The 27,205-nt window shown below is 48.5% G+C and overlaps 1 protein-coding gene across 5 annotated transcripts in view; it reads left to right on the top strand.

Annotated features, from left to right (window-relative positions):
- The window catches only part of TMEM44 (transmembrane protein 44), a 47,279-nt gene continuing 20,074 nt past the window's right edge, over nt 1–27,205 (top strand). For all 5 annotated transcript variants that reach the window (XM_061166855.1, XM_061166854.1, XM_061166853.1 and 2 more), the window contains exons 1-9: nt 1–391; nt 2,843–2,969; nt 4,782–4,875; nt 5,970–6,136; nt 6,343–6,429; nt 9,836–10,006; nt 12,838–12,978; nt 14,603–14,707; nt 26,042–26,200. In XM_061166855.1, coding sequence (XP_061022838.1) covers nt 237–391; nt 2,843–2,969; nt 4,782–4,875; nt 5,970–6,136; nt 6,343–6,429; nt 9,836–10,006; nt 12,838–12,978; nt 14,603–14,707; nt 26,042–26,200 — 1,206 coding nt within the window. In that variant the 5' untranslated portion in view covers nt 1–236. The remainder of the gene's footprint in view (nt 392–2,842; nt 2,970–4,781; nt 4,876–5,969; nt 6,137–6,342; nt 6,430–9,835; nt 10,007–12,837; nt 12,979–14,602; nt 14,708–26,041; nt 26,201–27,205) is intronic.

The following is a 27,205-nucleotide window of genomic DNA, read 5'->3' as shown; positions in this document are numbered from 1 at the left end:
CAGCACGGTTCCGGAAACTTTTCCCTGGAGTCCTGACCGCCGCCGCCCGCCCCCGGGAGCGCGGAGCTGGGCGCGCCCATCTCCGGCCAGCGGACGGTGTGATCTGGCCGGCCCTGTGCTGCGGGACCGAACACAGAAGGGGGCGTGCGGGGCGGCAGCGCCGGGGCCGCGGGCAGCAAGGGAGGCTGCACGCGGGTCCCTGGCCACGCGGAGGCGCAGGCACCGGACTGGGAGGAATGGAGCCAGCCATGGGGGAGGCGCCCAGCCCCGCACCGGCGCCCGCGCTCTGGGACTGGGACTACCTGGACCGCTGCTTCGCCCGCCACCGTGTCTGCATCTCCTTCGGCCTGTGGATCTGCGCCTCTTCCTGCTGGATCGCCGTTCACGCACTGTAATGGGGACCCGGGCGGCCGCGGGGGGAACGGGGCGCTGGCCCTGCTGACTCGCTCTTGGGAACCTAGAAGGAGGAGGGCAGAAAGGGAGGATGCAAGAGGCAGGACAATCCCAGGGTCGAAAGGAACATTTGCTGTAGACTGCAATCAGATACTTCTTTCCGGATTCCACGAACGAGGAGGCTGGGCTGGGAGCCCACAGAAGGCTGGGTGGTATGGTGGACGGGACCGCGGGCTGGAAGCCGCCAGTCCTGGGTTCTCTTGTCAGCCTTTCCCCCACTGACTGACTGTGAGCTGGGCGAGCTGTAAAGTCCCTGGGGCTCACTTTTCCTCACATAAATGGGAATGTTAGCACACAGGACCGGCTGGGAGGATCCAATGAGTTAGTGCTGGTAGAGCTCTTCTGAAGTGCTCATTAAACAGCATTATTATTGCTCCCGCACTGCCATCCACCCTTGGCAGAGGACATGGGCCTGTCTCTCAATGTTTCTGGCTTCAGTTTACCCACGGCCCTCCTAGCTGAGAAGGGGAGAGGTAATTATCTAACCCTAGCCACACACTTTGCCCTGGTCTGTCCAACACCTGAAGTGGTCTGGCCGAGTGATCACCATAACCTGGGTTCTAAGGGTGATGTCTGACTAAAGATGGTCTCTAGGTCTTCTGCCACCCTGTTCCAAGCTCTGGAGGATGGTACCCCCCCATGTATTCCCTAGGTGGGGGGGGGGGGGGGGCAGCCCCCAGGGAGGCTGACACCTGCTTACCTTCACCACTCAATCGTGTTCACAAGTCTGAAGTTGCTGAAGAGAGTCTGCAGGCCATGAATAAGAAAACACTTGTAACATTTGCTGAGGGCCTAGTCCTGCCATCATTAACTCACCAATCCCTGCCACCACCCTGAGAGGCAGGGACTGTCATTGACTCTGTTTAGATGAGGAAGCCTGAGGTTTTACAAGTTAACTAACTTGCCTGAGTGAATGGGGAGAACCGAAACCCCAGGACCTACTGGAAGGGGCAGGCTTGTGAGGGGACTACCCAGATCAGAGGATGGGAACTAAGGAGGCAGTTTACCTGCATTTCACATGTTCCTCACCGCCACCCTCTGAGATGGGTGTTATCAGACACCTTACCCTCCACGAGCTAAGTTTGGAGGGTTTACGGAGCTTCTGTGAGAATGCCCACTGGCTGGCCTGAGAGCAGAGCCTCTGCCTTTTCACCTTGCCTCAGCTGTGTAGGGGCTGGATCAGGGCCTCCCCGGGGTCCCTGACCCCTGAGAGCTGGAGAAGTGGCTGAAGAGCAGCAGGGCACACACAGGGTCTCCACAAGTGAAGTAGAAGGCCCGCCATTAACTCACCTTTCACCATAGGCCTCAGTTTTTTCTTCTCTCAAATGGGAGGGTTGAAATGAATTATTTCTAACCTGTGTCCAACTCGGAGAGTCTCTGATGTAGAGTCTTCACTCTTGGGCCTTCAGACAGTTTCAGGACTCAAAATTAAGAGTTGACATTCCCACTGGGAGCTTGGGCTTCATCGTGTAGGTCAGGAATGTTTGGGAGCCCAGTAGCCTTCTGTCCTCATAGAATGGTCCCAAGGGCTGATGCTCAGAACTGGCCAAACGGTCCTAATGATGTGGAGTGAGTCCTACCCAATGATTAAAGGAAATGAAACCAGAGCTGCAACTGTGCCTCAGTTTCCCTGTAAAACCTGTAAAAATGTTGGCAGGGAAACAGCTCATACAAAGTATTTCCAAGATCTGACTAATGATGCTGACAAAGAGACATCTGGCCCCTTCCAGCTTGTCCTGCCTTCCTGCACTTATTCCTGGGCGAATGTGGGGGTAGAAAGTGAACAGTAAGGGAGAGAAGCCAGCAGTGGGGGACCCTAGAGGGAGGTCAACCCAAAGTGCCACGGCATCTTTGAGGAATCTTCCCCCCGTGTGTGAAGAACGTGCACCCAAAATGAAATCAATTCAGATGCGGCTGGCAGAAACTGAGCCACCTCACTGCACAGATGGATTAGAAGGATTTCATGTTAATTGCAAAGAAACAAGTTGCCTTTTTCATTTAGGCAATTAACTCTGCTCTGCAGTGAAACTGCAATGATTGGATTACTTTTATAACTCTCCTGTTTCCTTTCAAAAAAATAAAAGCTGACAGCTCGTTTGTCAGTGCTGAGAGGTGGGTCGTAAATTTGAGGCTGCCAGATTGGTAGGGGGAAAGAAAACTCCTTTTGTGAGGCCTGGCTCTTGCTGTGGGCTTGTTGGTCAGAGGCTAGAGTTCTTTCCATCCTTTACTTTTTGCATCTCTAAACTAAGGTCAAAAACACCTGCTGAATATCCAGGGAAGAAAGTGATTCGTAAGGACACAAAGTCACAGCTGCCTTTTTCAGACACCTGCTCTGGGAGCCCAACCTTACATCTCTGTATTCTGTCCACACCCCTGTCTGTCCCCTCAGGCTTCTGTATCTGAGATGTGGGAGGAAATCTGGACGGGACCAGTCAGTGCTATGGGCTGCGTGCTGCCTCCTGACCAGTTTGTGTGACACCATCGGGGCGATTCTGGCCAAACAGCTCACCATCCAGGTAGGTTGGGACCACAGGTGACAGTGGCTTCTGATTTGTTCCTTTCCCACGCGAAGCAGTTTTGCTCTAGGGCCTGTGCCCCTGCTGGTCTTTCTGCTCCTCCAATAAACATGCAGCTCACTGGTCACCTCCTTCAAGTCTTTGCTCAAAAATCTCCTCTCAATAAGACCTCCTGACCATCTGTTTAAAATTGTGCCTTACCTCTCCCACATCTGCTCCAGACCCCTCATCCTGCTCATTTCCCCCTTAGTATACCATCTGCTTTACTTTATTCATTATGTCTACTCCAGGAATTGGTGATGGACAGGAAGGCCTGGCGTGCTGCCATCCATGGGGTCGCAATGAGTTGGACACGACTGAGCTACTGAACTGAACTGAACTGATTCTTTATTGCATGTTAACCCTTACTAGAATGTCAGCTTCATAAGGGCAACAACTTTTATTCAGTTCCGATCCAGCACTTAAAACAGGAGCTGACACATAGTAGATGTCCAATTAAAAAAAAAAAAAAAAGGGATGTTTGCTGTTACTGTTTTTTAGAGCCCAGGCACTGTCCCCACTCATTCAGGGGTATCTGAGTCCTTTCTCAGGTGGTGATGTGGGCTTTGGAGCAAGTGAGAAACATTTTGAGTTTTTCCAAAGTCTGGGCCCTTAAACAAATCTGTTGTAGAAAGGGGCCTGTCTTGAAAGCCTGTCTTGAAACACATATCCCAAGGAAGAAGGACCTGTGGGCCCCACTTAAGGGGGCTGGTCCTGGCCTTTTGCCACCCAGGGAGATGTGAAGGAGGGCAGCCTGGTGGTCGGACACAGATTTGGAGAGTTCTAGACCCTGCTGTCAGCAGCATTCTATCAGAAACAAATCACCTTTCATTTTGGAGGCAATTCTCACTAGCTAATAGACGATAATGAAGTTCAACTCGAGTCCGATAATAATAGCTGATGTTTATTAAATAATAAGGGCTTTTCATATATTAACTCACTTAATCCTTAAATTATGGGTGCTCACATCATCCCTGTTTTACCCATGAGGTGTAAAAGAGGTGTGGAGAGGTTTAGAGAGGTTAAATAACCCTGCTAAAGTCATTCTCTTATAAGTAACAGTGTGAGGATTCAAACCCCAGAACACATGCTCTTAAGCACTAAATACAGTGGACCCTTGAACAACACGGATTTGAACTGTGTGCATTCACTTATACATGGATTTTTTTCAAATAATACACACTATGGCACCCCATGATCCACGGGTCGTTGAATCTATGGATGCAGAACACCAGATACAGAGGGTCTACTGTAAAGTGACACTCAGAATTTCCACTGCAAAGAAGTCAGCGCCCCAAGCCCTGAGCTGTTCAAGTGTCAACTGTACTGTCAGTAGCTACTGCAAGTTTCGGTAGGTGCATCTTACTCCCCTCCAGTCACTGGCCTAAGCAACTTCCCATGTGTCAGCTCATATCATCTACTTCACACTGAAAGAGGTGCTGTTATTATCCCTGCTTTACAGATGAGGAAACAGAGGCCCTGGGAAGGTCAGTGGCTGGGCCAAAGTTGCACAACAAGACTACACCGTACAATGGAAAGTGTGGCAGGCTGGGATCTTGTCCTATCTCTATGATGAACATTTTTATAATGGCTTTGGTCACTTAAGCAAAACCCCATTTCCTCAAATGGAGGTGATAACCAACCTTGATGGAGTTGGAGGCATCCCTGGAAACCCTATTTCGGTGGAACATATGTGGTGGAGGAGATCCGGAACGAGAGGTACTACAGTTGTTGAAAGAGGTTTGAACACCAAGACCTTTCCTTTGCTCGCAGGTCTTTACTGGTGCCTACCTGGCAGCTGCCGACCTGGTGACCTTTGTGTCCGTTCTCTTCCCAGTCTGTGGTTCCAAATTCAAGTCCAGTTCGGGTGAGTGTGCTGCTACCTGTTCCTGACTTCATAGTCCACTCATCTCATTCATCAGCACCTCTCCCTGTCGTGACCTAGCTGGGCCCCTGCCAGGCACAGATGAATGGGCGAGCTCCCTGGCCTCAGCCAGAGCAGGGAGTCAGGGCGCTAAGAGGCAGTTAGCGCTGCTAGTGAGGGTGTGTGTGCACAGTAGGCCACAGAGGAGGGGAGGGTCTGCAGTGTCGGGAGAAGGTGACGCTGGAACTGGGACCGCAGGAAAGGGCTTTCCAGATGAAAGAGCAGCCTCGGAAGAAGTCAGGAAGAAGGAGGGGGCAGGGCGTAGGGGACAGACAGTGATACCCAGCGTGCACGTCCAGGGGCTCCAGGTGAAGCCCCACCCCTTCTGGAAATGGAGTCCAGGAATGGGCCTGGACGGCCTCCGGCAGAGCAGGGGCTGGAGGTGACTGAGATGGGATGGGTAGGCTGGGAGTACGTAGGACCAGACATTCCTGACAAGGGGCAGCAACACGCTCGGACCCTTGTCTTAAAAGGAAGTGGTTGCACCAGGGCGTAATGTAAGATGTCCTTGGGCTCAATGCTGCCCAGGGGAGGAATGCACTTTTTGGAATTGTTCAGCAGATGATATGCCTTCTATTTCAAGAAGACTTGAATAGAAGACGATGCTTCTCCTGCTCACAGTTTTGATGCCTTGGCACCACTCCGCCCCCTCATGGCGCATTCACCAAGCTTGTGCGGGTTCCGCTCAGTGCCAGGCTCTGCGCAGATTCTAGAGCTGCCTGGGCACAGTGCCTGCCCTTAGGGGGCTCCAGTCTAGGATGAACAGCAGATGTATGTGATAAAGGATAATGCTGACCTACTTTGAAACATAAAACGACATGAAAGGCTGAGGAAGGGGAGGAGCACCAGGCATGGGGGATGGGGGGAATGAGAGGGCACGACCACAGGCCCTTCAAGAGTGGGCAAAGTCTGGCTTGTGGAACAATGTGGGAGCCCGCCCTGGCCTCGTGGCTGGGGTCAACACCAGTTCTTCCCACACGGCTGTCTGTCGGGTTCCAGATCCTGGCAGCTGAGCAGGATCTTGGTGTCTGGCGCAGGTCGGGGCTCCCGGGAGAGGAAGAGGAGGCGGCAGCTCCGGGCCAGCGTGTTTGCCCTGGTCTTGCCACTGAGCCTGGGCCCGGGCTGGGCTCTGTGGGCCGCCGTCCCGAGGGCTTCAGGCCGTGACCGAGGGCCACAGCGGAGGCTGCTGGGCATCCTGGTGCAGGTGAGGCCAGGCCTGCTCGGGCTGGGGGAAGTGGGTATGATGTCGGGGAGTGTGGGTCCCTCCCCTCCACACAGTCCCAACTAGTATCCGGGGGGTGGGGGTCAGGCTTACGCTTTGCTGGGAAGAACCACCTTAAAGCAGGACAAGGCGGGCCTAGGGTGCCTGGGCGTCTCCCCAGGGTGCTGAGTGCATCACTGTTCCCACAGGACAACACGGAAATCCTCGGCTTCCTGCTGGGTGGCATCGCGGCCTTGGGCGCCTGGGTTTCCCGGATCCCCCCACTCTCCAGAATCGTGAGCCTGGGGCTGGGGCCATGGGTCACCCCTGCAGGTCTTAGGGCATCTGGGACCATCGTCCCAGTTCCAGGTCACTGGGGTGGAGAGGTGGTGTCCCCGTGTGCACAGCCGCGTCTGTATGTATGTGGTGGGGGGGATATGTGTGTGTGTATATGTGTGCAGGCCAGAGGACAGCTGGCCCCAGGCTCCGGGGATCCTGAGGCTCACAGCAGGAGAGCTCTGTGTTCACTCCATTTCTTGTGGCAAATGAGAAGCAGGCTCTCAGGAAGGAGCCCTGGGTTTGGATGAACAAGCATCCTATTAAGGAACGAAAAGGTTTGAGGTTTTAGAAGATAGGATTGTTCAGCTCCAGGGCTCTTTATATTCGAGTGTGTCTTGTTGGCAGATATTTTCCCTGTGTCTGGGGTAGAGGAAGCCCTGTGTTGGCCACTCCCCTGGGGGAAACAGACATGACTTGAGATGCCCTGCTTGCCCTTGACGAGCTCAGTCTCAAGAAGACACAGAAATGGAAAACAAGGTGTTCGAATGCTCTTAGAAAGAGAATCAAATGTTTGGGGTTTTGGAAAAGAGGGAGAGAAACCTCTGTGTTGTGCAAATGAATGAGGGTGCAGACTGTTGACACCACTGGGTGCTGGGGGTGTCCGGGTCGGCAGGAAGGCAGGGAGGGGCCTGAGGAAGCAGAGGTGAGCGGAGGCACTAGGGGCAGAGGAGAGCGCAGGGAAGGCCGCCAAGGCAAGAGGGCACCTGCAAGAGAGCCACATACTACGCAACCCCAGAAATGTGTCAGCCCATCCTTTAGTCTTAAAACGGTCACTTGCCCAAGAGCACTGTGGTTTTTTTATATTAATTTATTTATTCTGCTGGGCCGGGTCTTAACTGCAGCACTCAGAATCTTCGATCTTTTTTACAGCGTGTAGGATCTTTAGTTGTGACATGCAAACTGTTAGTTGCAGCATGTGGGCTCTAGTTCCCTGACCAGGGATTGAACTGGGGCCCGCTGCACTGGGAGTGCAGAGTCTTAGCCACTGGACCGCCAGGGAAGTCTCAGCGCTGTGATTTAATAGCAGTTACAGGAGAACAGGATTTGGGGATGTCGGGGTCTTAGTTGAGCGCTCTAAGAGCTGCAGCCTGAAACCTCCCAGGGCACCCGGCCTCCTCAGCAAAGGTGTGATCTCCAGATCAATGGAGGTGAGCATGGGGAGCACTGTGCTCAGTTCAGCCCCCCTGGGAGGGGTCTCCAGGGTAGTGTGGGGGCTGGGAAGCTGTGTCACATGACAACCTTTGAAGGAACTGCTGTGGTGCCCTGGCCACCTGTATTATAAAAGTTTCCTTCGCCTGCCGTAACAAAGTGTCACAACTGGGAACAACAGAAATGTATTGTCTTTAAGTCTCAGGGGCCAGAGGCCCGACCCCACAGTGTCAGGGCCATGCTCCCTCTAAAGGCCCTAGAGAGGGATCTGTTCCAGGCCCTTCTCCGAGCTTCTGCTAGTTCCCTGACTGGTGGCAGCACAACTCCAGGATTTGTGTGGTGTTCTCTGTGTGTGTGTATGTGTGTGTGTGTGCGCACGTGTGCACGTGCACATGCACGCACCAATGCGTGTAGTCTTCACGTGGCCTTTTCTCCATACATTCCTATATCTGACTTTCACCTTGTCATAAGGACGTAGTCATCTTGGATTAGGACTCATACTAACAACCTCAGCTTAACTTGATCATCTACAAAGACCCTACTTCTAAATAAGGCTACATTTACTAGTTCTGGGAGTTGGACTCCAATGTCTTTTTAGGGAAACTCAATCCAACCCATAACACCAGCCCCCCTAAAATACCGCAGGCCAACCCCACCTCTGGGTCCCTCCCTCTGCTTCATTTTCTTGATCGCATTTATCACAGCCTGAAATTGGCTCCTTTAGCTATTTGCCGAGTGGCTGCCTGGTTCCCCAGCAGAGGGTCGGCACCGTGAGAGCAGTGGCCCTCTCTGTTTTACTTCTGGCTGTGTGCCGGACGTTTGGGGTCTGCCCAGGGTAATGCCAGCAGACACTTCTTACTTAGCGACTGTATCTGGCCTAGAAAATAGGGAGTTCATGGATACAGGAAATGGCGGGCTGTCTTGGGGCAGAAAGAGTAGCCTTGTTCTCTGCGGTCTCAGTGATCAGAACCAAGACCAGAACCAATAATCAACAGGTTACTGGGAGGGCCACTTCCCATTCAGTGAGAAGAAGACTCCATGGGTTAGACACTTTGCACAGTGGCTGGCATGTTGAGGGCAATCGGTATTGTTATTCTCGCTTTAGTAAGTAGTGAGCTCCTCATCACTAGAGGCATTCAAGCCAGATGACCCCTTGGCAGGAAGATAGAGGGAGATTGCATTGGGACTGAGCTGGGTAATCTTGGAGGGCCTGCCAGCCCTGGGTGTGTCTGGTCCAGTGAACAAAAGCCCAGAGCTAGGATTCCCTCATTAGGAAGAAAGCCAGCAGGATTGGGGTGCAATGGGAAGCTGAGCCAGCATGGCCTCAGACCCTGGATCCCCCAGAAGCTGCCTCTAACTTACCCCTGGTGGGGTCGCTGAGCAGCAGTCTGGCTGGGTAGCTTTGGTGGGAGAAGATCCCATTTTTCCAGGGGCAAGTCCTTGAATGGGACAAGGGATTTGAAACATGCTCCGATCAGTAGAGCACTGTGCTAACATGGGGAATCGTTGCTGCTGCAGGAGCGGCCGAGGCATGGCCCACTTCCAGCCCCCAGCACAGATTTGGTTCAGAGTTGGTGGTCCCAGGAAGAGAAGGGTCAGGGCTTGGCTCTCCATAACTCTATCTTCCTCATGCTTGCCTCACTGAAATTCACAGGCCCCTGCCCAGTGCCAGGTGCCAGGGCACCGAGATGGTGAGGCCCTCAGCCCTGCTCTGAGGAGCTCTCTTTCTGTTGACCAGACAGATGTGTAAGCAGCTAAGTCATGATCAGGGTGAAAGGCACTCCAGTAGAGGGATATATCAGGTGTGAGGGACCCAGAAGAGGGCATTACTTGCTCCCCTTAGGGTGGAGGCGGCAAGGAATAATTTCCCAGAGTTGATTTTAAGCCAGGTTCTGAGAGATGAATAGTTCACCAGACAAAGGGGGCAACTTTTTTTTTTTGGCCTTGGCTCATGGTTTGCGGAATCCTAGGTCCTTGACCAGGGATTGAACCTGTGTCCCCTGCAGTGAAAGCGTGTGGTCCACCAGACTGCCAGGGAATTCCTGGAAGCAGCTTGAAGCCCAATGGAAACAACACCTTTGGGGGCTGGCATTGGCCAGAGGGCTTGCCTTCCAACCTCTCACATCAAGGGCCTCGGGTCTTAGAATCAACTGAAGGGAGCTGGGCGAGGTGGCAGTGCTCCTCCCAGCCGAGCCCCTTCCTCTCTCTGCCCAGTGCCGGGGTAAGACATTTCCCTCCATCCACCTGTGGACCCGGTTCCTGTCAGCCCTGGCCGGTCTCCTCTATGCCTCAGCCATCGTGGCCCATGACCGGCGGCCTGAGTACCTGCTGCGGGCCACGCCCTGGTTCCTGACCTCGCTCGGCCGCGCGGCGCTGGACCTATCTGTATCCATCCCGGGTCCCGGGGTGTCCTGTGTCTCCTCTCCCCTCTGCCCCACCACGCCCTCCTACCCTCTTGGTAGAAGGAATTCTTTCTCAGTGGCCAGGGTGGTGGTTTGAAGCCTAGGGCAGGCAGACACAATTGCAGCATGCAATTCTGTATTTTTTTCCTTTTTTTTTTTAATAATAAGAAGTATCTCTTGACTGGAGCTCTGTGAGACCGCAGAGGGAATGTGAACTTCTTGGCCCTGGGCTCAGAGAAGAGCTGGCTCCTGTCTCCATGCTGCTCCCCGCTGCGTCAGCCCCACCCTCTGTGAACCTGTTTTCTTACCTTCGCCTTGTCTTTCTCAGGGGCTGGGGAGGGCTTTGCGAGCCAACCTGGCCTGCACAGCTGATCCTGCACCTTCTGTCCTCTTTTTTTTTCCCATTTATTTTTATTAGTTGGAGGCTAATTACTTTACAATATTGTAGTGGTTTTTGTCATACATCGACATGAATCAGCCATGGATTTACATGTATTCCCCATCTCGATCCCCCCTCCCACCTCCCTCTCCACCCGATCCCTCTGGGTCTTCCCAGTGCACCAGGCCCGAGCACTTGTCTCATGCATCCAGCCTGGGCTGGTGATCTGTTTCACCATAGATAATATACATGTTTCGATGCTATTCTCTCAAAACATTCCACCCTCACCTTCTCCCACAGAGTCCAAAAGTCTGTTCTGTACATCTGTGTCTCTTTTTCTGTTTTGCATATAGGGTTATCATTACCATCTTTCTAAATTCCATATATATGCGTTAGTATACTGTATTGGTCTTTACTTTTCTGGCTTACTTCACTCTGTATAATGGGCTCCAGTTTCATCCATCTCATTAGAACTGATTCAAATGAATTCTTTTTAATGGCTGAGTAATATTCCATGGTGTATATGTACCACAGCTTCCTTATCCATTCGTCTGCTGATGGGCATCTAGGTTGCTTCCATGTCCTGGCTATTATAAACAGTGCTGTGATGAACATTGGGGTGCACGTGTCTCTTTCAGATCTGGTTTCCTTGGTGTGTATGCCCAGAAGTGGGATTGCTGGGTCATATGGCAGTTCTATTTCCAGTTTTTTACCGTTCTCCATAGCGGCTGTACTAGTTTGCATTCCCACCAACAGTGTAAGAGGGTTCCCTTTTCTCCACACCCTCTCCAGCATTTATTGCTTGTAGACTTTTGGATAGCAGCCATCCTGACTGGCGTGTAATGGTACCTCATTGTGGTTTTGATTTGCATTTCTCTGATAATGAGTGATGTTGAGCATCTTTTCATGTGTTTGTTAGCCATCTGCATGTCTTCTTTGGAGAAATGTCTGTTTAGTTCTTTGGCCCATTTTTTGATTGGATTATTTATTTTTATGGAATTGAGCTGCAGGAGTTGCATGTATGTTTTTGAGATTAATCCTTTGTCTGTTGCTTCATTTGCTATTATTTTCTCCCAATCTGAGGGCTTTCTTTTCACCTTGCTTATAGTTTCCTTTGTTGTGCAAAAGCTTTTAAGTTTCATTAGGTCCCATTTGTTTATTTTTGCTTTTATTTCCAATATTCTGGGAGGCGGGTCATAGAGGATCCTGCTGTGATTTATGTCCGAGAGTGTTTTGCCTATGTTCTCCTCTAGGAGTTTTATAGTTTCTGGTCTTACATTTAGATCTTTAATCCATTTTGAGTTTATTTTTGTGTATGGTGTTAGAAAGTGTTCTAGTTTCATTCTTTTACAAGTGGTTGACCAGTTTTCCCAGCACCACTTGTTAAAGAGGTTGTCTTTTTTCCATTGTATATTCTTGCCTGTATATTCTTGCCTCCTTTGTCGAAGATAAGGTGTCCATAGGTTCGTGGATTTATCTCTGGGCTTTCTATTCTGTTCCATTGATTTTCTGTCCTCTTTGATGCTGGAGCCTGGGGTAGATGTTGCCCAATGTGCTGACACCCCAGTGACCTTGGTGTGAAGGCCTCAAGGGCACGCTAAGCTCAGACAATGGCGGGTGGAGATGCTGACAGTGGATAACACCTCTGCTGGCGAGGGAGTGTGTGAAAAAACCCTGTGGATTTAGCAGAAACAGTTTCGAAAATGATTTCTCACCTACTGTTTGAGTCTCCCAGGGTTGCCATAACACATCGCCACAAACTAGATGGCCTAAGCCAAAGGAATTTATTATCTCAGCTCTGGAAACCAGAAGCCCCAAGTCCAGACGGGGCCACACTCTCTCCAAAGGTTCAAAGAGAGAGTCTTGCCCTGCCTTTTCCGGCTTCAGGTGGGCTCCTGGGGTGCCTTGGTTCCTGGCAGCATAATTCCCATTTCTGCCTCTATCTTCACGTGGCCCTTTTCCTTTTGTGTATCTCTGCTTTTCCTCGAAAGTTCCTGTTGTGGGACTTACCTTAGCCGCCCTAGTCCACTGCCAACCTCATCTTAACTAATTCTTGATATCAGCAAAGACCCTGTCTCCAAATAAAGTCACATTCTGAAGTTCTGGGTGGATATGAATCTGGAGAGGACGCTCTTCAACCCAGTGTACCATCCTTCCTCAGCCGAGGAAGATGGTTTTCACAATCCTTTGGTTTAATAAGTATTCACCAAGTGAATAGAGCACCTGGCTGGGTGGTGGGCCCTGGGGGAACAGAGAGAATTGCACCTGGCTCTGTCCTCAGATGGTCTCATGTCTGTTCTGGGGCCTACCCTGGCAGGATGATTCTGGGGAGTGAGGACGTCACTCCAGGGTGGAGCCCTCGGGGTGCCAAGGTGAAGGCAGCATCAGGCCACTGAAGTTCTCCGCTTCCTTGAACCTTAACTCCCACTTCTCAGATCATTTTCCTTTCCTGCGTGATGAAGAGCAAGATGAGGCAGGTCTTCGGATTTGCCTCTGAAGCAGGAGAGAACCCCGACACCCAAGCCCTTCTGACCTGTGCAGAGAAGGAGGAAGAAAACCAGGAGGCAATGACCGAGGCAAGGTCTCCCAGCTGGACGGGGCCAACTGGTGTCTGCGCCCAGCGTGGGCAGAGGTGGAGAGCCTTGCCAGGGCCCAGCCTGGGAATCTGGGGGTCCCTCCGGCGTGGGCCCGCCAGTCACTTTAAAGAACTACTGTTATGCCCAATGCTGAGTGCCCTGAGAAAATAGGATCCTCTGTTTTTCCAAATACAAAATATTTTTAAAGTTTTTTTTTTTTAATCGCTATATAAACTTGAACATTTTTTAGCAATGTAGATAAAACAGCCAAATGTCCACTTATGCTATTTGGTAATTTACACACATATTGAAGTTCACTTAATATATAAATTAATACTTGAGTTTAGAAGTAATGTGGTTTTTGCCCTCATTTAGTAAAAACTTATGTTCCTACTTTTTGCATGCATTTGACATGCACAGCATCACCACCAATAACACAACTTTTTAAAAAGATGATATTGCTAAAAAGCTGATTTTTAAGGTGTTGCTTACAATAAGATCCACCGTTTACAATTATGTCATATCTGTAAATGTGTCTGTCTCTGTCTTTACTGATTTAATCAGGTGACTCCTGTAAGTAAGGAGAACTATGCTAACTGAGGGAGTTTGTCTTTGTCAGAAGTCCTTGGCTGCAAATAATTGAGCAAGTACCTCATGATCATAAGAGAGTTTGTTAAGACTTGAACATAAACAGCTCCCTCTTTTCTAAGATAATTTTTTCAGGAAAAAAAAAAAAAAATCTAGTCTCCTATGTAGACTCCTCACTATTCTCATTTCTTTCAGAGTGGAAATGAGACTCCTTGTGAGTGAGCCAGGTCCACTCCTCCAAATGTTCTAGGTTTAATGGCATAATCTGACTGAATTAATGAAATAGGAGATAGCGTATAGGTATGGCCAAGCTAAAAGGGGTGATATAGGTTCTTGGACCAAAGATCCAAGTTCCCAGGAAGGCTCTAATGGATGTTATTTTCATTCCATTCTGGAATCTGTTATGAAATTATATTCCAAAAGGGAGCTAAAATATTTCAAGAGAGCCTCATGTGTTTAGTGTTCTGAAGAGAGTAAGTAGAGCCTTCACCATCTCTTCAGCAGTCTTTACAGCTCTGGTTCTCAAAGTGTGGTCCTTGGACTAGCATCCCCCAAGAACTTGTTAGAAATGCAAGTTCTAGGGTCCACCAAGCTCTACCAAAACACAGCTCAAGGTGTTTTAATAAGTCCTCTTGGTGCTTCTGATGCACAGTAAAGTTCGAGAACCACTTCTTCTAAAAGCATTTGTTTAGCACCCCCTTAAGTGGTCTCTCAGCTTTGCCAAACTTTATAATTGTCTGGGGAGCTTTTAAACTCTCCAGGTCACTTCCACACTGGTTAAATCAGAATGTTTGGGGTTAAAAGCTAAACATTAGCTGTTTTTTAAGAAGCCCAGGTAGTTCCACTGTGCAGCAAAGTTTTGGACCCACCCACCTTCTGTGGCATCAAAGAGATAAGATACATCTTATAGGAAGTAGAAAATGAGATGCACCTTAAAAAAACAGAAAAAATACTGTAGGGATTCTTTTGAAGAAAATGGCTTACTGTTTTTAGAAAGTGTCTCCTTCCTTTTTGTCTTCCTGTCTCCTTTTGAAAGAACTCAGATTGGGTGCCGCTCACCACACTCCCACACTGCAAGCCGCTCAAGAGGATGGCAGCCATCAGTCGCTACATGGAGCTGACCATTGAACCGGTGCAGCAGGTAAGTGGCCTTGAGCCACACCTGGGTGCTCAGAAGTGGGGGGATAGTCATGGGAGGCTTCTTGAAGAGGTGACTCTTTAGCTGCAGGAGGGGCAGAATGAATCAGGAAAGCATGTAAAAAAGAGGAAAGAGCTTTTGAAGGCCTTGGTAGGGAGGAGGTGGTCAGATGAAGTGGAGCTGGGAAGATGAAAAGGTGGCGAAGAGACAAGGGTGAGATGGTCACGGTGTGGAAGCTGACCATGATTCTGAGGATAATGGGAGTCCAGGAGACTTCAGGACTAGAGACTCAGGGCCAGACATGCATTTTAGAGCCATCACTCAGACCATGTTGGGGGCAGATTGGAGCGAGGCACCTAGAGATAAGGGGGTCAGTAAGGGAAGCTGCAAGTCCAGGAAAGAGCTGGTGCGGCCTGAACCAAGGTCAGAGCTGATGGAGACGCAGAGCTTCAGTGGAGTCAGTGGGTAGAGCAGTGAGGGTATGGGGTGACTCCCGGGGTTCTGGCCTGTTCGTGGGGCCCTCAGGAGGAGGAGGGCTGGAGAAAAGACTGAAAATGGTGGTAAGACATCCACTTCATGTCCCATACCCCACTGAGATGTTCCTGTCGAGGCTACAGTGACCTCCCTGTTGCTAAATCCTGGGATAATTTCTGTCCTAGTTGAGATTCAACTCATGCAGCCACCCATTTCTTCCAGTTTCTGGGGCCCTCCTTGTCCTTGTTTTTCCGACTCCCTCACTCCTGCGGGCTCCTCCCGGCGAGCCTGACTTCAAGGTTGCAGTACCCCAACTCCGCCTCAGGAGGGCTCCCTTCTCTGATCCCATAGCCCCACCTGCCCGCTCTTGTGATCTCCCCTGCCTGTGTCTCCATCCTTTTTTCTTGGCTGCCCCACTACCCCTTCATTGTCATCACATGGCATCTCACACATGCCGTGTCCAGTAGGGAATTCTGGATTTCCATGCCCAGACCGGCTCCTGCTCCTCTCCCTATCTTCCTCATGTCAGTGCAACGGGGCAAACCCAGATCCCCCTCTTCTCACCATGGGCTTATGCCCGTCTCACCTGTGGACGAATCTTGTAAATACTTCATTTAAAGTAGATCCAGGAGCTTCCCTGGCGGTCCAGTGGTTAAGACTCTGCACTTCCAAAGCAGGGAACATGGGTATTGATCCCTGATGGGGAACTGAGATCCCACTTGGCATGGGGCACAGCCAAAAAATGAATAAATAAAAATAAAGTAGATCCAACCTGGAGATGATCATATAAATGAAGTAAGGAAGACAAGTGTTATATGATATCACTTATATGTGGAATCTAAAAAGTACTACAAATGAACTTATTTACAAAACAGAAATAGACTCACAGATATAGAAAACAAACATGGTTACCAAAGTGGAAGGTAGGGGAAGGGATAAATTGGGAGTATGGGATTAACATGCACAAAACTATGTATAAAATAGATAAATGACAAGATTTTGCTACATAGTACAAGGAACTATATTCAATATCTTGTAATAAACTATAGGGCTTCCCTGGTGGCTCAGATGGTAAAGAATCCACCTGCAATGTGGGAGACCTGGGTTTGATCCCTGGATTGGGAATATCCTATGGAGAAGGAAATGGCAACCCACTCCAGTATTCTTGCCTGGGAGATCCCATGGATAGAGGAGCTTGGCAGGTATAATGAGAAAGAATTGAAAAAAAGAATATAGACATATACACATAAATATGTATAACTAAATCACTTTGCTGTACACCTAAAGCTAACATAACATTGTAAATCAACTGTACTTCAATTTTAAAAGTGGGAAAACAAGTCGATCTAGGAGCCTTGTCACTGGTTTGCTCCTCTCTGCTATTTTTGTCCTACCCCCTCCATTTACAACCCGAAAGTTCTCTTTAAAATGTAGATTATATCTTGTTACTCTTTGATTTAAAGAACTCCTCTGGCTTCCCTTGGCAGGTAAAGAATCTGCTTGCAATGCAGGAGACCTGGGTTTGATCCCTGAGTTGGGGAGATCCCCTAGAGAAGGGGAAGGCTACCCACTCCAGTATTCTGGCCTAGAGAATTCCATGGACTGTATAGTCCATGGAGTCACAAAGAGTCGGACACGACTGAGTGAATTTCACTTCACTTCACTTATGGCTTCCCATTTCATGCAGAGTAAAATCTAATCTAACACAGACCTGTTAGACCCTCCCAGCCCCGTGCTCGCCCAATCCCTGACTGCCTCCTCTTCTACCCTGCTTCACTCCTCTCTGGCCACACATAGTATCTCTTCATTCCTCTGCCTACACGCTCTTCCTCCTGATTTTTTTACATGTCTGCTTATTTCTCGTCTTTCTGTTCAGTAGAGACATCACTTTCTCCGAAGGCCCTTCTTCCTCCACCACCCAGTCAAATGGGTGTATTACCTCTTCTGCTGTATTACTTTATTACTTGTTAAAATGCTCTGCAAAGCACATTTCATGATCTTTTACTTTTGTTTGTTTTCTGTTTCCTGCTGGGATATAAACTTTGTCTCCTTCTGTCTCATCTGCCTCAACCCTGGTGCATCGAGTCACAAGCTCTCAGCACAGGTGTGTTGGAATGAAGAGTTCAGTGGTTGGGGCCCCAGTGAGCTGACCTTGGGACATGCTGACGCTCAGAGTTTGGTCCTGATAGAGAGGTTTTTATTCTTATTGTTGTTTCTTGGGAAGTGGGTGCAGATAATCTGTATGTGATGTAAGTGAAGTTTAGGGAGATTCGGAGCACGCTTTCACAATTAAGAGCCTACTTTGGCCATTAAGCTCTTCTTCCGTCGGGAGGGTGGGTGGGTAAGTGGGTGACTGGAAGCCCTGGGGAAAGCACAAGGAACCCTGGCAGCATCTGGCCAACGCTTTGCATTAGAAATTTTGAAATCATGGAATTTCTGAAAAATAATAATGCAAAATAAAAAAGAATGACGCAAAATAGAAAACAATAATGCGAAAGTTGCGTTCACTTAATCGCAACACTCCCGGTATCTGAGTCTTGAGAGGATGCCTGCTGGGAAACAGACTCTGGGAGGACTGTGTTGTCTTGTTCTCTTCCTTCTGTGTCCGCCAGAGGGCGAGCGTTGTCTTCATGACAGCTCCCAGCTGGGAGCCTGGAGCCCTGCCTCTAGCCTGAGCAGAAGAGTCGTCATTCCCGTGGTGGTCTGTTTACTGAGGAATAGCTGCCTGTCAGGCTCTGAGTAACTGATAACAACCAACCCTTCTGGTGATAACTGTACTGGTCATAGTGCTTAGAGTACTGGTCTGAGTGCTTTACATAGATTACATCATTTAATCCCAACACCTAACCCTTGAGGTTACTGTGTTCATTTTACAGAGAAGGAAAAGGGGCCGGTTGAGCTTAAGAAGCTTGCTCAAGGTCACACGATCTGCTGGTGTTGGAACCAGGATTCATACCTGTCTCTACCCAGTCTGTGTCTTTCCTTACAGAGTTATGCAGCTTCTTACTTGGCATAATGGCTGACACCCAGTAAAGGCTTGATAAATGTTTTTTTTAATTATCATCAGCACAAATTCTTATAACAACTGGAAGTAGATACAAGTGTTATTTCTATTGTTATAGAAATTATTGAATTATTATTATGTTATTATATTTAATACTTTGTTATTATTTTAGAACAAGTCACAGAGAGGTTAACTCACTTGCCCAAGATCCCATAGTTGGAAAATCTCAAAAATAGGTTTCAGACTAAGCCTGTCTGATTCTGTGCCCTGAGCTTTTATAGAAAGGACATGCTTTTTCTGCCACCATTTCATGCCTGCTTTGTTAGCATATTTTTTTTTTAAATGAGAATGCCCTGCTGGGCATGTTGTGGTTTGGTACTGTGATGCCATGTGCTTTAATACACATCCTGTTTGGACTACCCTGTGAAGCAGGCAAACGAGCCAGTGGGGTGCCCACTCTTCCCAACATCCCCTCCTGTGAGAGATTTCCCAAGAGGCACAGCTGGGGCCAGACTGGGCCTGAAGGGCTGAGGGCGTGGGGTCCTAGGAGTCCACAACTCACGGCATTTGAAACTCCGTTTTATCTGTGACTCAGGTGGTCAGCCCTGGGGACTTTATAGATTCTTTCGTTGTTGTGGCTGGGAGGCCTCTGCCACACCCCTGTGTCTCTGCCTGTGTCTCCTTTGTGGATTTTCCTCCCTTCCAGCCGACTCTCACAGGGATCTGTGCCCTTGACCTGTCTAGGGTTGCAGCCCTGCGTGATTTGGGGACCAGTACAAGCACTGTTCTTCTCATGTGTCCAGGGCGTTTACTAAATCTTATCCTCGTGACACCACTTAAGAGGAGGACAGGCAGGGGCTACCAGCCCTACCTACATGTTAGGAAAGTGATGCTTAGGAGGAGGAGGTTTTTTGCCAAGGTCACACAGTTAGCTGGTGGACACATGGTCTGGAAGGCAGGTTGCTCCTCCTGTGCTGCGTCAGTGTGATGACTGCCTGGCTCTGAAACCCCAGCCCACAGCCTCAAGGATCTTGTGGAAACCTGTGTGCCCTGTAGAAGGGTGCTCTCTCCTGAAATGTACAGAGAGATAGATTGATGATGACAGATAGATAGATATGCGTGCTCTGAAACCCCAGCCCACAGCCTCGAGGATCTCTGTGGAAAACCATGTGCCCTGTGAGGGGAAGCTGTCTTCTGAGACAGACAGAGAGATCAGTTCAGTTCAGTTCAGTGACTCAGTCGTGTCCGACTCTTTCCAACTCCATAGACTGCAGGACACCAGGCCTCCCTGTCCATCACCAAATCCCGGAGTTTACTCAAACTCATGTCCATTGAATCGGTGATGCCATCCAACCATCCCATCCTCTGTCATCCCCTTCTCCTCCCACCTTCAATCTTTCCCAGCAACAGGGTCTTGTCCAATGAGTCAAATCTTTGCATCAGATGGCCAAAGTATTGGAGTTTCAGCTTCAGCATCAGTCCTTCCAATGAATATTCAGGACTGATTTCCTTTAGGATGGACTGATTGGATCTCCTTGCAGTCCAAGGGACTCTCAAGGGTTTTCTCCAACACCACAGTTCAAAAGCAACAATTCTTCTGCTCTGAGCTTTCTTTATAGTCCAATTCTCACATCCATACATGACTACTAGAAAAACCAAAGCCTTGACTAGACGGATATTTGTTGGTAAAGTAATGTCTTTGCTTTTTAATATGCTGCCTAGGTTGGTCATAACTTTCTTTCCAAGGAGCAAGCGTCTTTTAATTTCATGGCTGCAGTCACCATCTGCAGTGATTTTGGAGCCAAAAAAAATAAAGTCTCTCATGGTTTCCCCAGTTTCCCCATCTATTTGCCATGAAGTGATGGGACCAGATGCCATGATCTTAGTTTTCCGAATGTTGAGTTTTAAGCCAACTTTTTCACTCTCCTCTTTCACTTTCATCAAGAGGCTCTTTAGTTCTTCTTTGCTTTCTGCCATAAGGGTGGTGTCATCTACATAGCTGAGATTATTGATATTTCTCCCAGCTATCTTGATTCCAGCTTGAGCTTGGTGTATTCTGCATATAAGTTACATAAGCAGGGTGACAATATACAGCCTTGACATACTCCTTTTCCTCTTTGGAACCAGTCTGCTGTTCCATGTCAAGTTCTAAATGTTGCTTCCTAACCTGCATACAGATTTCTCAAGAGGCAGGTCAGGTGGTCTGGTATTCCCAACTCTTGAAGAATTTTCCACAGTTTGTTGTGATCCACACAGTCAAAGGCTTTGATATAGTCAAGAAAACAGAAGTAGGTGTTTTTCTGGAACTCTTGCTTTTTCGATGATCCAACGGATGTTGTCAATTTGATCTCTGGTTCCTCTGCCTTTTCTAAATCCAGCTTGAACATCTGGAAGTTCACGGTTCATGTACTGTTGAAGCCTGGCTTGGCGAATTTTGAACATTAGTTTGCTAGCATGTGAGATGAGTGCAGTTGTGTGTTAGTTTGAGCATTCTTTGACATTACCTTTCTTTGGGATTGGAATGAAAACTGACCTTTCCAGTCCTGTGGCTACTGCTAAGTCTTCCAAATTTGCTGGCATACTGAGTGCAGCACTTTAACAGCACCATCTTTTAGGATTTGAGATAGCAAGACAGCAGGAGGGGCGAAATCGTGTTTAGAATCAAACCCCATAGCCACCAGAGACCCTCAGAGGGCTCAAACAAACCTTGTGTGCACCAGGACCCAGAGACCCCACGGAGACTGAGACAGACCTGTGTTTGAGTGTCCCCTGCAGAGGTACAGATCAGCAGTGGCCTGCTGCAGGGACAGGGGTTTTGGGCTCAGCAGACATGGATGTGGCATAAACCCTCTTGGAGGAGGTCACCATTAACCCCACCATAGAGCCACCAGAACTTAGACAGGACTGGGGCAACAGACTCTTGGAGGGCACAAACAGAACCTTGTATGCACCAGGACCCAGGAGAAAGGAGCAGTGACCCCACAAGAGACTGACCCAGACTTGCCGTGAGTGTCCAGGAGTCTCTGGCAGAGGCGTGGGTCGGTGGTGGCCTGCTGCAGGGTTGGGGGCACTGAGTGTAGCAGTGCAAGCATGGGACATTTTGAAGGAGGTCGCTGTTATCTTCATTACCTCCACCGTTTGAAAGTGAAAGGTTGCTCACTTGTGTCTGACTCTTTGCAACCGAGTGGACTGTACAGTCCATGGAATTCTCCAGGCCAGAATACTGGAGTGGGTAGGCTTCCCCTTCTCCAGGGGATCTTCCCAATGCAGGAATCGAACACAGGTGTCCCGCATTGCAGGCAGAACCACCTGCAGTTTACCAACTGAAGTGAACTGAACTGAGATAACAGGGAGGGAACACAGCTCCACCCATCAACAGAAAATTGGATTAAAGATTTACTGAGTGTGCCCCTGCCCATCAGAACAAGATCCAGTTTCCCCCTCAGTCAGTCTCTCCCATCAGGAAGCTTCCATAAGCCTCTTATCCTTCTCCATCAGAGGGCAGACAGACTGAAAACCAATCACAGAGAACTAACTAATCTAATCACATGGACCACAGCATTGTCTAACTCAATGAAACTATGAGCCACCCAAGACAGACGGGTCATGTGGTCCACGGGAGAAGGGAATGGCAAACCACTTCAGTATTCTTGCCTTGAGAACCCCATGAACAGTATGAAAAGGCAAAAAGATAGGACACTGAAAGATGAACTCCCCAAGTCGGTAGGTGCCCAATATGCTACTGGAAATCAGTGGAGAAATAACTCCAGAAAGAATTAAGAGATTGAGCCCAAAGCAACAACAACATCCAGTTGTGGATGTGACTGGTGATGGAAGTAAAGTCCGATGCTGTAAAGAGCAATATTGCATAGGAACCTGGAATGTTAGGTCCATGAGTCAAGGCAAATTGAAAGTGGTCAAACAGGAGATGGCATCAACATTTTAGGAATCAGCAAACTAAAATCGACTGGAATGGGTGAATTTAACTCAGATGACCATTATATCTACTACTGTGGGCAAGAATCCCTTAGAAGAAATGGAGTAGACATCATAGTCAACAAAAGAGTCCGATGTGCAATACTTGGCTGCAATCTCAAAAATGACAGAATGATCTCTGTTCGTTTCCAAAGCAAACCATTCAGTATCACAGTAATCCAAGTCTATGCCCCAACCAGTAATGCTGAAGAAGCTGAAGTTGAACGGTTCTATGAAGACCTACAAGACCTTTTAGAACTAACACCCAAAAATGATGTCCTTTTCATCATAGGGGACTGGAATGCAAAAGTAGGAAATCAAAAAATACCTGGAGTAACAGACAAACTTGGCCTTGGACTATAGAATGAAGCAGGGCAAAGGCTAATAGGGTTTTGCCAAGAACGCACAGGTCATAGCAAACACCCTTTCCCAACAACACAAGAGAAGACTCTACACATGGACATCACCAGGTGGTCAATACAGAAATCGGATTGATTATATTCTTTGCAGCTGAAGATGGAGACGCTCTATACAGTCAGCAAAAACAAGACCAGGAACTGACTGTGGCTCAGATCATGAACTCCTTCTTGCCAAATTCAAACTTAAACTGAAGACAGTAGGGAAAACCCCTAGACCATTCATGTGTGACCTAAATCAAATCCCTTACGATTATACAATGTAAATGACAAATAGATTCAAGGGATTAGATTTGATAGACAGTACCTGAAGAACTATGGATGGAGGTTCGTGACATTGTACAGGAGACAGTGATCAAGACCATCCCCAAGAAACAGAAATGCAAAAAGGCAAAATGGTTGTAGGAGGAAGCCTTACAAATAGCTGTGAAGATAAGCTAAAGGCAAAGGAGAAAAGGACATACCGATTTGAATGCAGAGTTCCAAACAATAACAAGGAGAGAAAAGAAAGCCTTCCTTGGTGATCAATGCAAAGAAATAGAGGAAAACAACAGAATGGAAAAGACTAGAGATCTCTTGAAGAAAATTAGAGACACCAAGGGAACATTTCATGCAAAGATGGGCTCAGTAAAGGACAGAAATGGTATGCACCTAACAGAAGCAGAAGATATTAAGATGAGGTGGCAGGAATGTACAGAACTACACAAAAAAGATCTTCACGACCCAGATAATCATGATGGTGTGACCACTCACCTAGAGCCAGACATCTGGAATGTGAAGTCAAGTGGGTCTTAGGAGGCATCAATACAAAGCTGGTGGAGGTGATGGAATTCCAGTTGAGCTATTTCAAATCCTAAAAAATGATGCTGTGAAAGTGCTGCACTCAGTATGCCAGCAAATTTGGAAGACTCAGCAGTGGCCACAGGACTGGAAAAGTTCAGTTTTCATTCCAATCCCAAAGAAAGGCAACACCAAAGAATAGTCAAACTACCGCACAATTGCACTTGTCTCACACACTAGCAAAGTAAGGCTCAAAATTCTCCAAGCCAGGCTTCAACAGTACATGAACTGTGAACTTCCAGATGTTCAAGCTGGATTTAGAAAAGGCAGAGGAACCAGAGATCAAATTGACAACATCTGTTGGATCATCAAAAAAGCAAGAGAGTTCCAGAAAAACATCTATTTCTGTTTTCTTGACTATGCCAAAGACTTTGACTGTGTGGATCACAACAAACTGTGGAAAATTCTTCAAGAGATGGGAATACCAGAACACCTGACCTGCCTCCTGAGAAATCTGTATGCAGGTTAGGAAGCAACATTTAGAACTTGACATGGAACAACAGACTGGTTCTAAATTGGAAAAGGAGTATGTCAAGGCTGTATATTGTCACCCTGCTTATTTAACTTATATGCAGAGTACATCATGAGAAACGCTGGGCTGGATGAAGCACAAGCTGGAATCAAGATTGCCAGGAGAAGTATCAATAACCTCAGATATGCAGATGACACCACCCTTATGGCAGAAAGAAAATAAGAACTAAAGAATCTCTTGATGAAAGTGAAAGAGGAGAGTGAAAAAGTTGGCTTAAAACTCAACATTCAGAAAACTAAGATCATGGCATCTGGTCCCATCACTTCATGGCAAATAGATGGGGAAACAATGGAAACAGTGACAGACTTTCTTTTCTTGGGCTCCCAAATCACTGCAGATGGTGAATGCAACCATGAAATTAAATGACATTTGCTCCTTGGAAGAAAAGTTATGACCAACCTAGACAGCATATTAAAAAGCAGAGACATTACTTTGCCAACAAAGATCCATCTAGTCAAAGCTATGGTTTTTCCAGTAGTCATGTATGGATGTGAGAGTTGGGCTGTAAAGAAAGCTGAGCACCGAAAAATTGATGCTTTTGAACTGTGGTGTTGGAAAAGACTCTTGAAAGTCTCTTGGAGAGCAAGGAGATCCAACCAGTCCATCCTAAAGGAAATCAGTCTTGGGTGTTCATTGGAAGGACTGATGCTGAAGCTGAAACTCCAATACTTTGGCCACCTGATGTGAAGAACTGACTCATTTGAAGAGACCCTGATGCCAGGAAGGATTGAAGGCGGGAGGAGAAGGGGACGACAGAGTATGAGATGGTTGGATGGCATCATTGACTCAATAGTCATGAGTTTGAGTAAACTCCGGGAGTTGGTGATGGACAGGGAAGCCCGGCGCTACAGTCCACGGGGTCGCAAAGAGTCAGACACAACTGAGTGACTGAACTGAACTGAAACCCCAGCCCATAGCCTCGAGGATTCCTGTGGAAACCTGTGTGCCCTGTGGGAGGAAGCTCTCTTCTGAGTTGAACAGAGGGATAGATGATAGATAGATAGAAATGGGTGCTTGCTAAGTTGTTTCAGTCATGTTCAACTCTGAGAATCTATGGACTATAGCCTGCCCGGCTTCTCTGCCCATGGGATTCTTCAGGCAAGAATACTGGAGTAGGTTGCTGTTTCCTCCTCCAGGGCATCTTCCCAAACCAGGGATCGAGCCTGCGTCTCATGTCTCCTGCATTGGTGGGGCCACCTGGGAAGTCTAGATAGATAGGTGCAGATAGATGATAGTTAGATAATCTCACAAGTTCCTTCCCTGCTTAACCCTTCCCAAGGCACTCTCATAGTCTGCCGGCAGGTGTGTTGGTTAAGCCTCGATGGAGTGCACTTTTGCCAAGTGAAAGTAAGAGTGAAAGGCACTCAGTCATTTCTGACTCTTTGCAACCCCATCGACTATACAATCCATGGAATTCTCCATGCCAGAATACCGGAGTGGTAGCCTTTCCCTTCTCCAGGGGATCTTCCCAACCCATGGATCGAACCCAGGTCTCACACACTGCAGGCGGATTCTTTACCATTGAGCCACAAGGGAAGCCCTACTTTTGCCTAGAGCTATCCAAATGACAAGTGTGCATACCCTCTGACTAAGCAATTCCACTTCTAAGAATTTATCCTGTATATCCTGAAATTTTGAATGTAAAATATAATTTGCCACACTCAGTAATGACTGTAAAAGCAAGAGTTTGGGAATACCCTAAAATGTCCATCAGCAGGGGGCTGGTTAAGCAGATTGTGAACAACAATACAATGCTACAAAAATAGACTGCGGTAGTACTGTTTCTCAGGCATGTTGTTAAGTGGAAAAGAAAGGAAGATACATAAGGACTATGGAGTGCACTAATGTTAGTAGAATGGGGGGAATATGTCCATGCATTTGCTCGTGTGTGCACAGAAAGTTTGGAAGGACACAAACGAGTGCTGGCTGCCTGTGCGGGGAGTTCGGTGGCTTCGGGAGGAGGGTGGAGACTGCTGCATGCTACATCCTTTCCTATCTTTTGAACGCTGAAGGACATGAATGCCCTGCTGAAGGACAGTGCAAAAAACAAAAATGTAAACCAAGTCTCTGCCTGCCCTTCCCCACACACCTTGCAGGTGAGCTGCAGTGCCAGCAGGCTGCCTGGCGACGGACAGACAAACACAGGAGCCGCGTCCCTGCAGGAGCCCCCCTCCTACCCTCCAGTTCAGGTCATCCAGGCCCGTGTGTCCTCCAGCAGCTCCTCCCAGGTCTCTTCCATCAACTCCGACCTCGAGGTACGTGCTGGGTCTGCTGGTGGGTGCACGCGTCCTCCTTCACCCGGGCTTGCCCATGCCTCCACGGTACCTGCATCTCTCTACTCCTCCACGCTGACCTCGTGCCTGCTGAATAGTGCATAAGCATCTTCCAAGGACTTTCCTACACAATCTGCGCTGGGCAGGGCTTTCTGTGGTCAGATGAGTCAGGGAAGCACTGCCCACTGAGTTACTGGAAACAGTCATGTCTTAGAGAAATAAATGCTGAAAGACAAACTTTTTAAAGAGTCTCCATGGTTCCCAAACCCATTTGACCAGGGAAGCCTTTCTTCCCCTCCAAGGAGCACCAGCTGCTCCCTGTGATGCCACTGGGGTGATACAGAGGCCCTTGGTGGGCATCCTACCTGGCACTTTCATAAGCTTTGTCTCATTGTGAATTTTTGGATCTGTGAACAAGACACATCACATTCTGTGATACAGAAATGGGTATAACTCTTAGGTCTGTGGTCCTGTCCCTCTCAGCCCCACAAGCTGTGGCTCCCAGCCCTGGTCAGAAGGAAGTTTCCCTTTGTCTGCGGCCAGTGAGAACAAGGACAGCATCATGGACAGGTGGTGTCAGCGGGGGACACCTTTGTTCTGGGTTGTTTGGGTTCTCCCACTCTTTTGATGTTTAAATACCTTTTTATGACTTGATGATAATAGGAAGTGGTTAGTTGGTGCTGAGGTTTTGGTTTTGGTCCTAGTGGCTTTATTTGGCAAAGTAATGAGCCACAGGTCCCGAGTCAGTCTCCCATACTTGTTGGACTCATAGTGAACCTTGAAATCTGAAAGACTTAGAGCATGTGATTTTCAGGGGTAGAGTCCAGATCCCGTGGCGTGCAGGCCACATGCACACCTGCCCTGGCCTTGTGCCCCTTCCTCGCCCTCACCTACATGCCCTGCTTGGCCAGGGACTGCTCCCTCGTCCCCAGGGTTCTGGGCCTTTCTTCCTGGGTTTTCTCTGGCCCAGTTTCCACATGTCAGAAT

Source organism: Dama dama, chromosome 19 (assembly GCF_033118175.1).
Source record: "Dama dama isolate Ldn47 chromosome 19, ASM3311817v1, whole genome shotgun sequence".
NCBI classification, from domain to species: Eukaryota; Metazoa; Chordata; class Mammalia; order Artiodactyla; family Cervidae; genus Dama; species Dama dama.
Note: the sequence above shows the minus strand (reverse complement) of the source record. Positions and strands in the feature narration are given on the sequence as shown.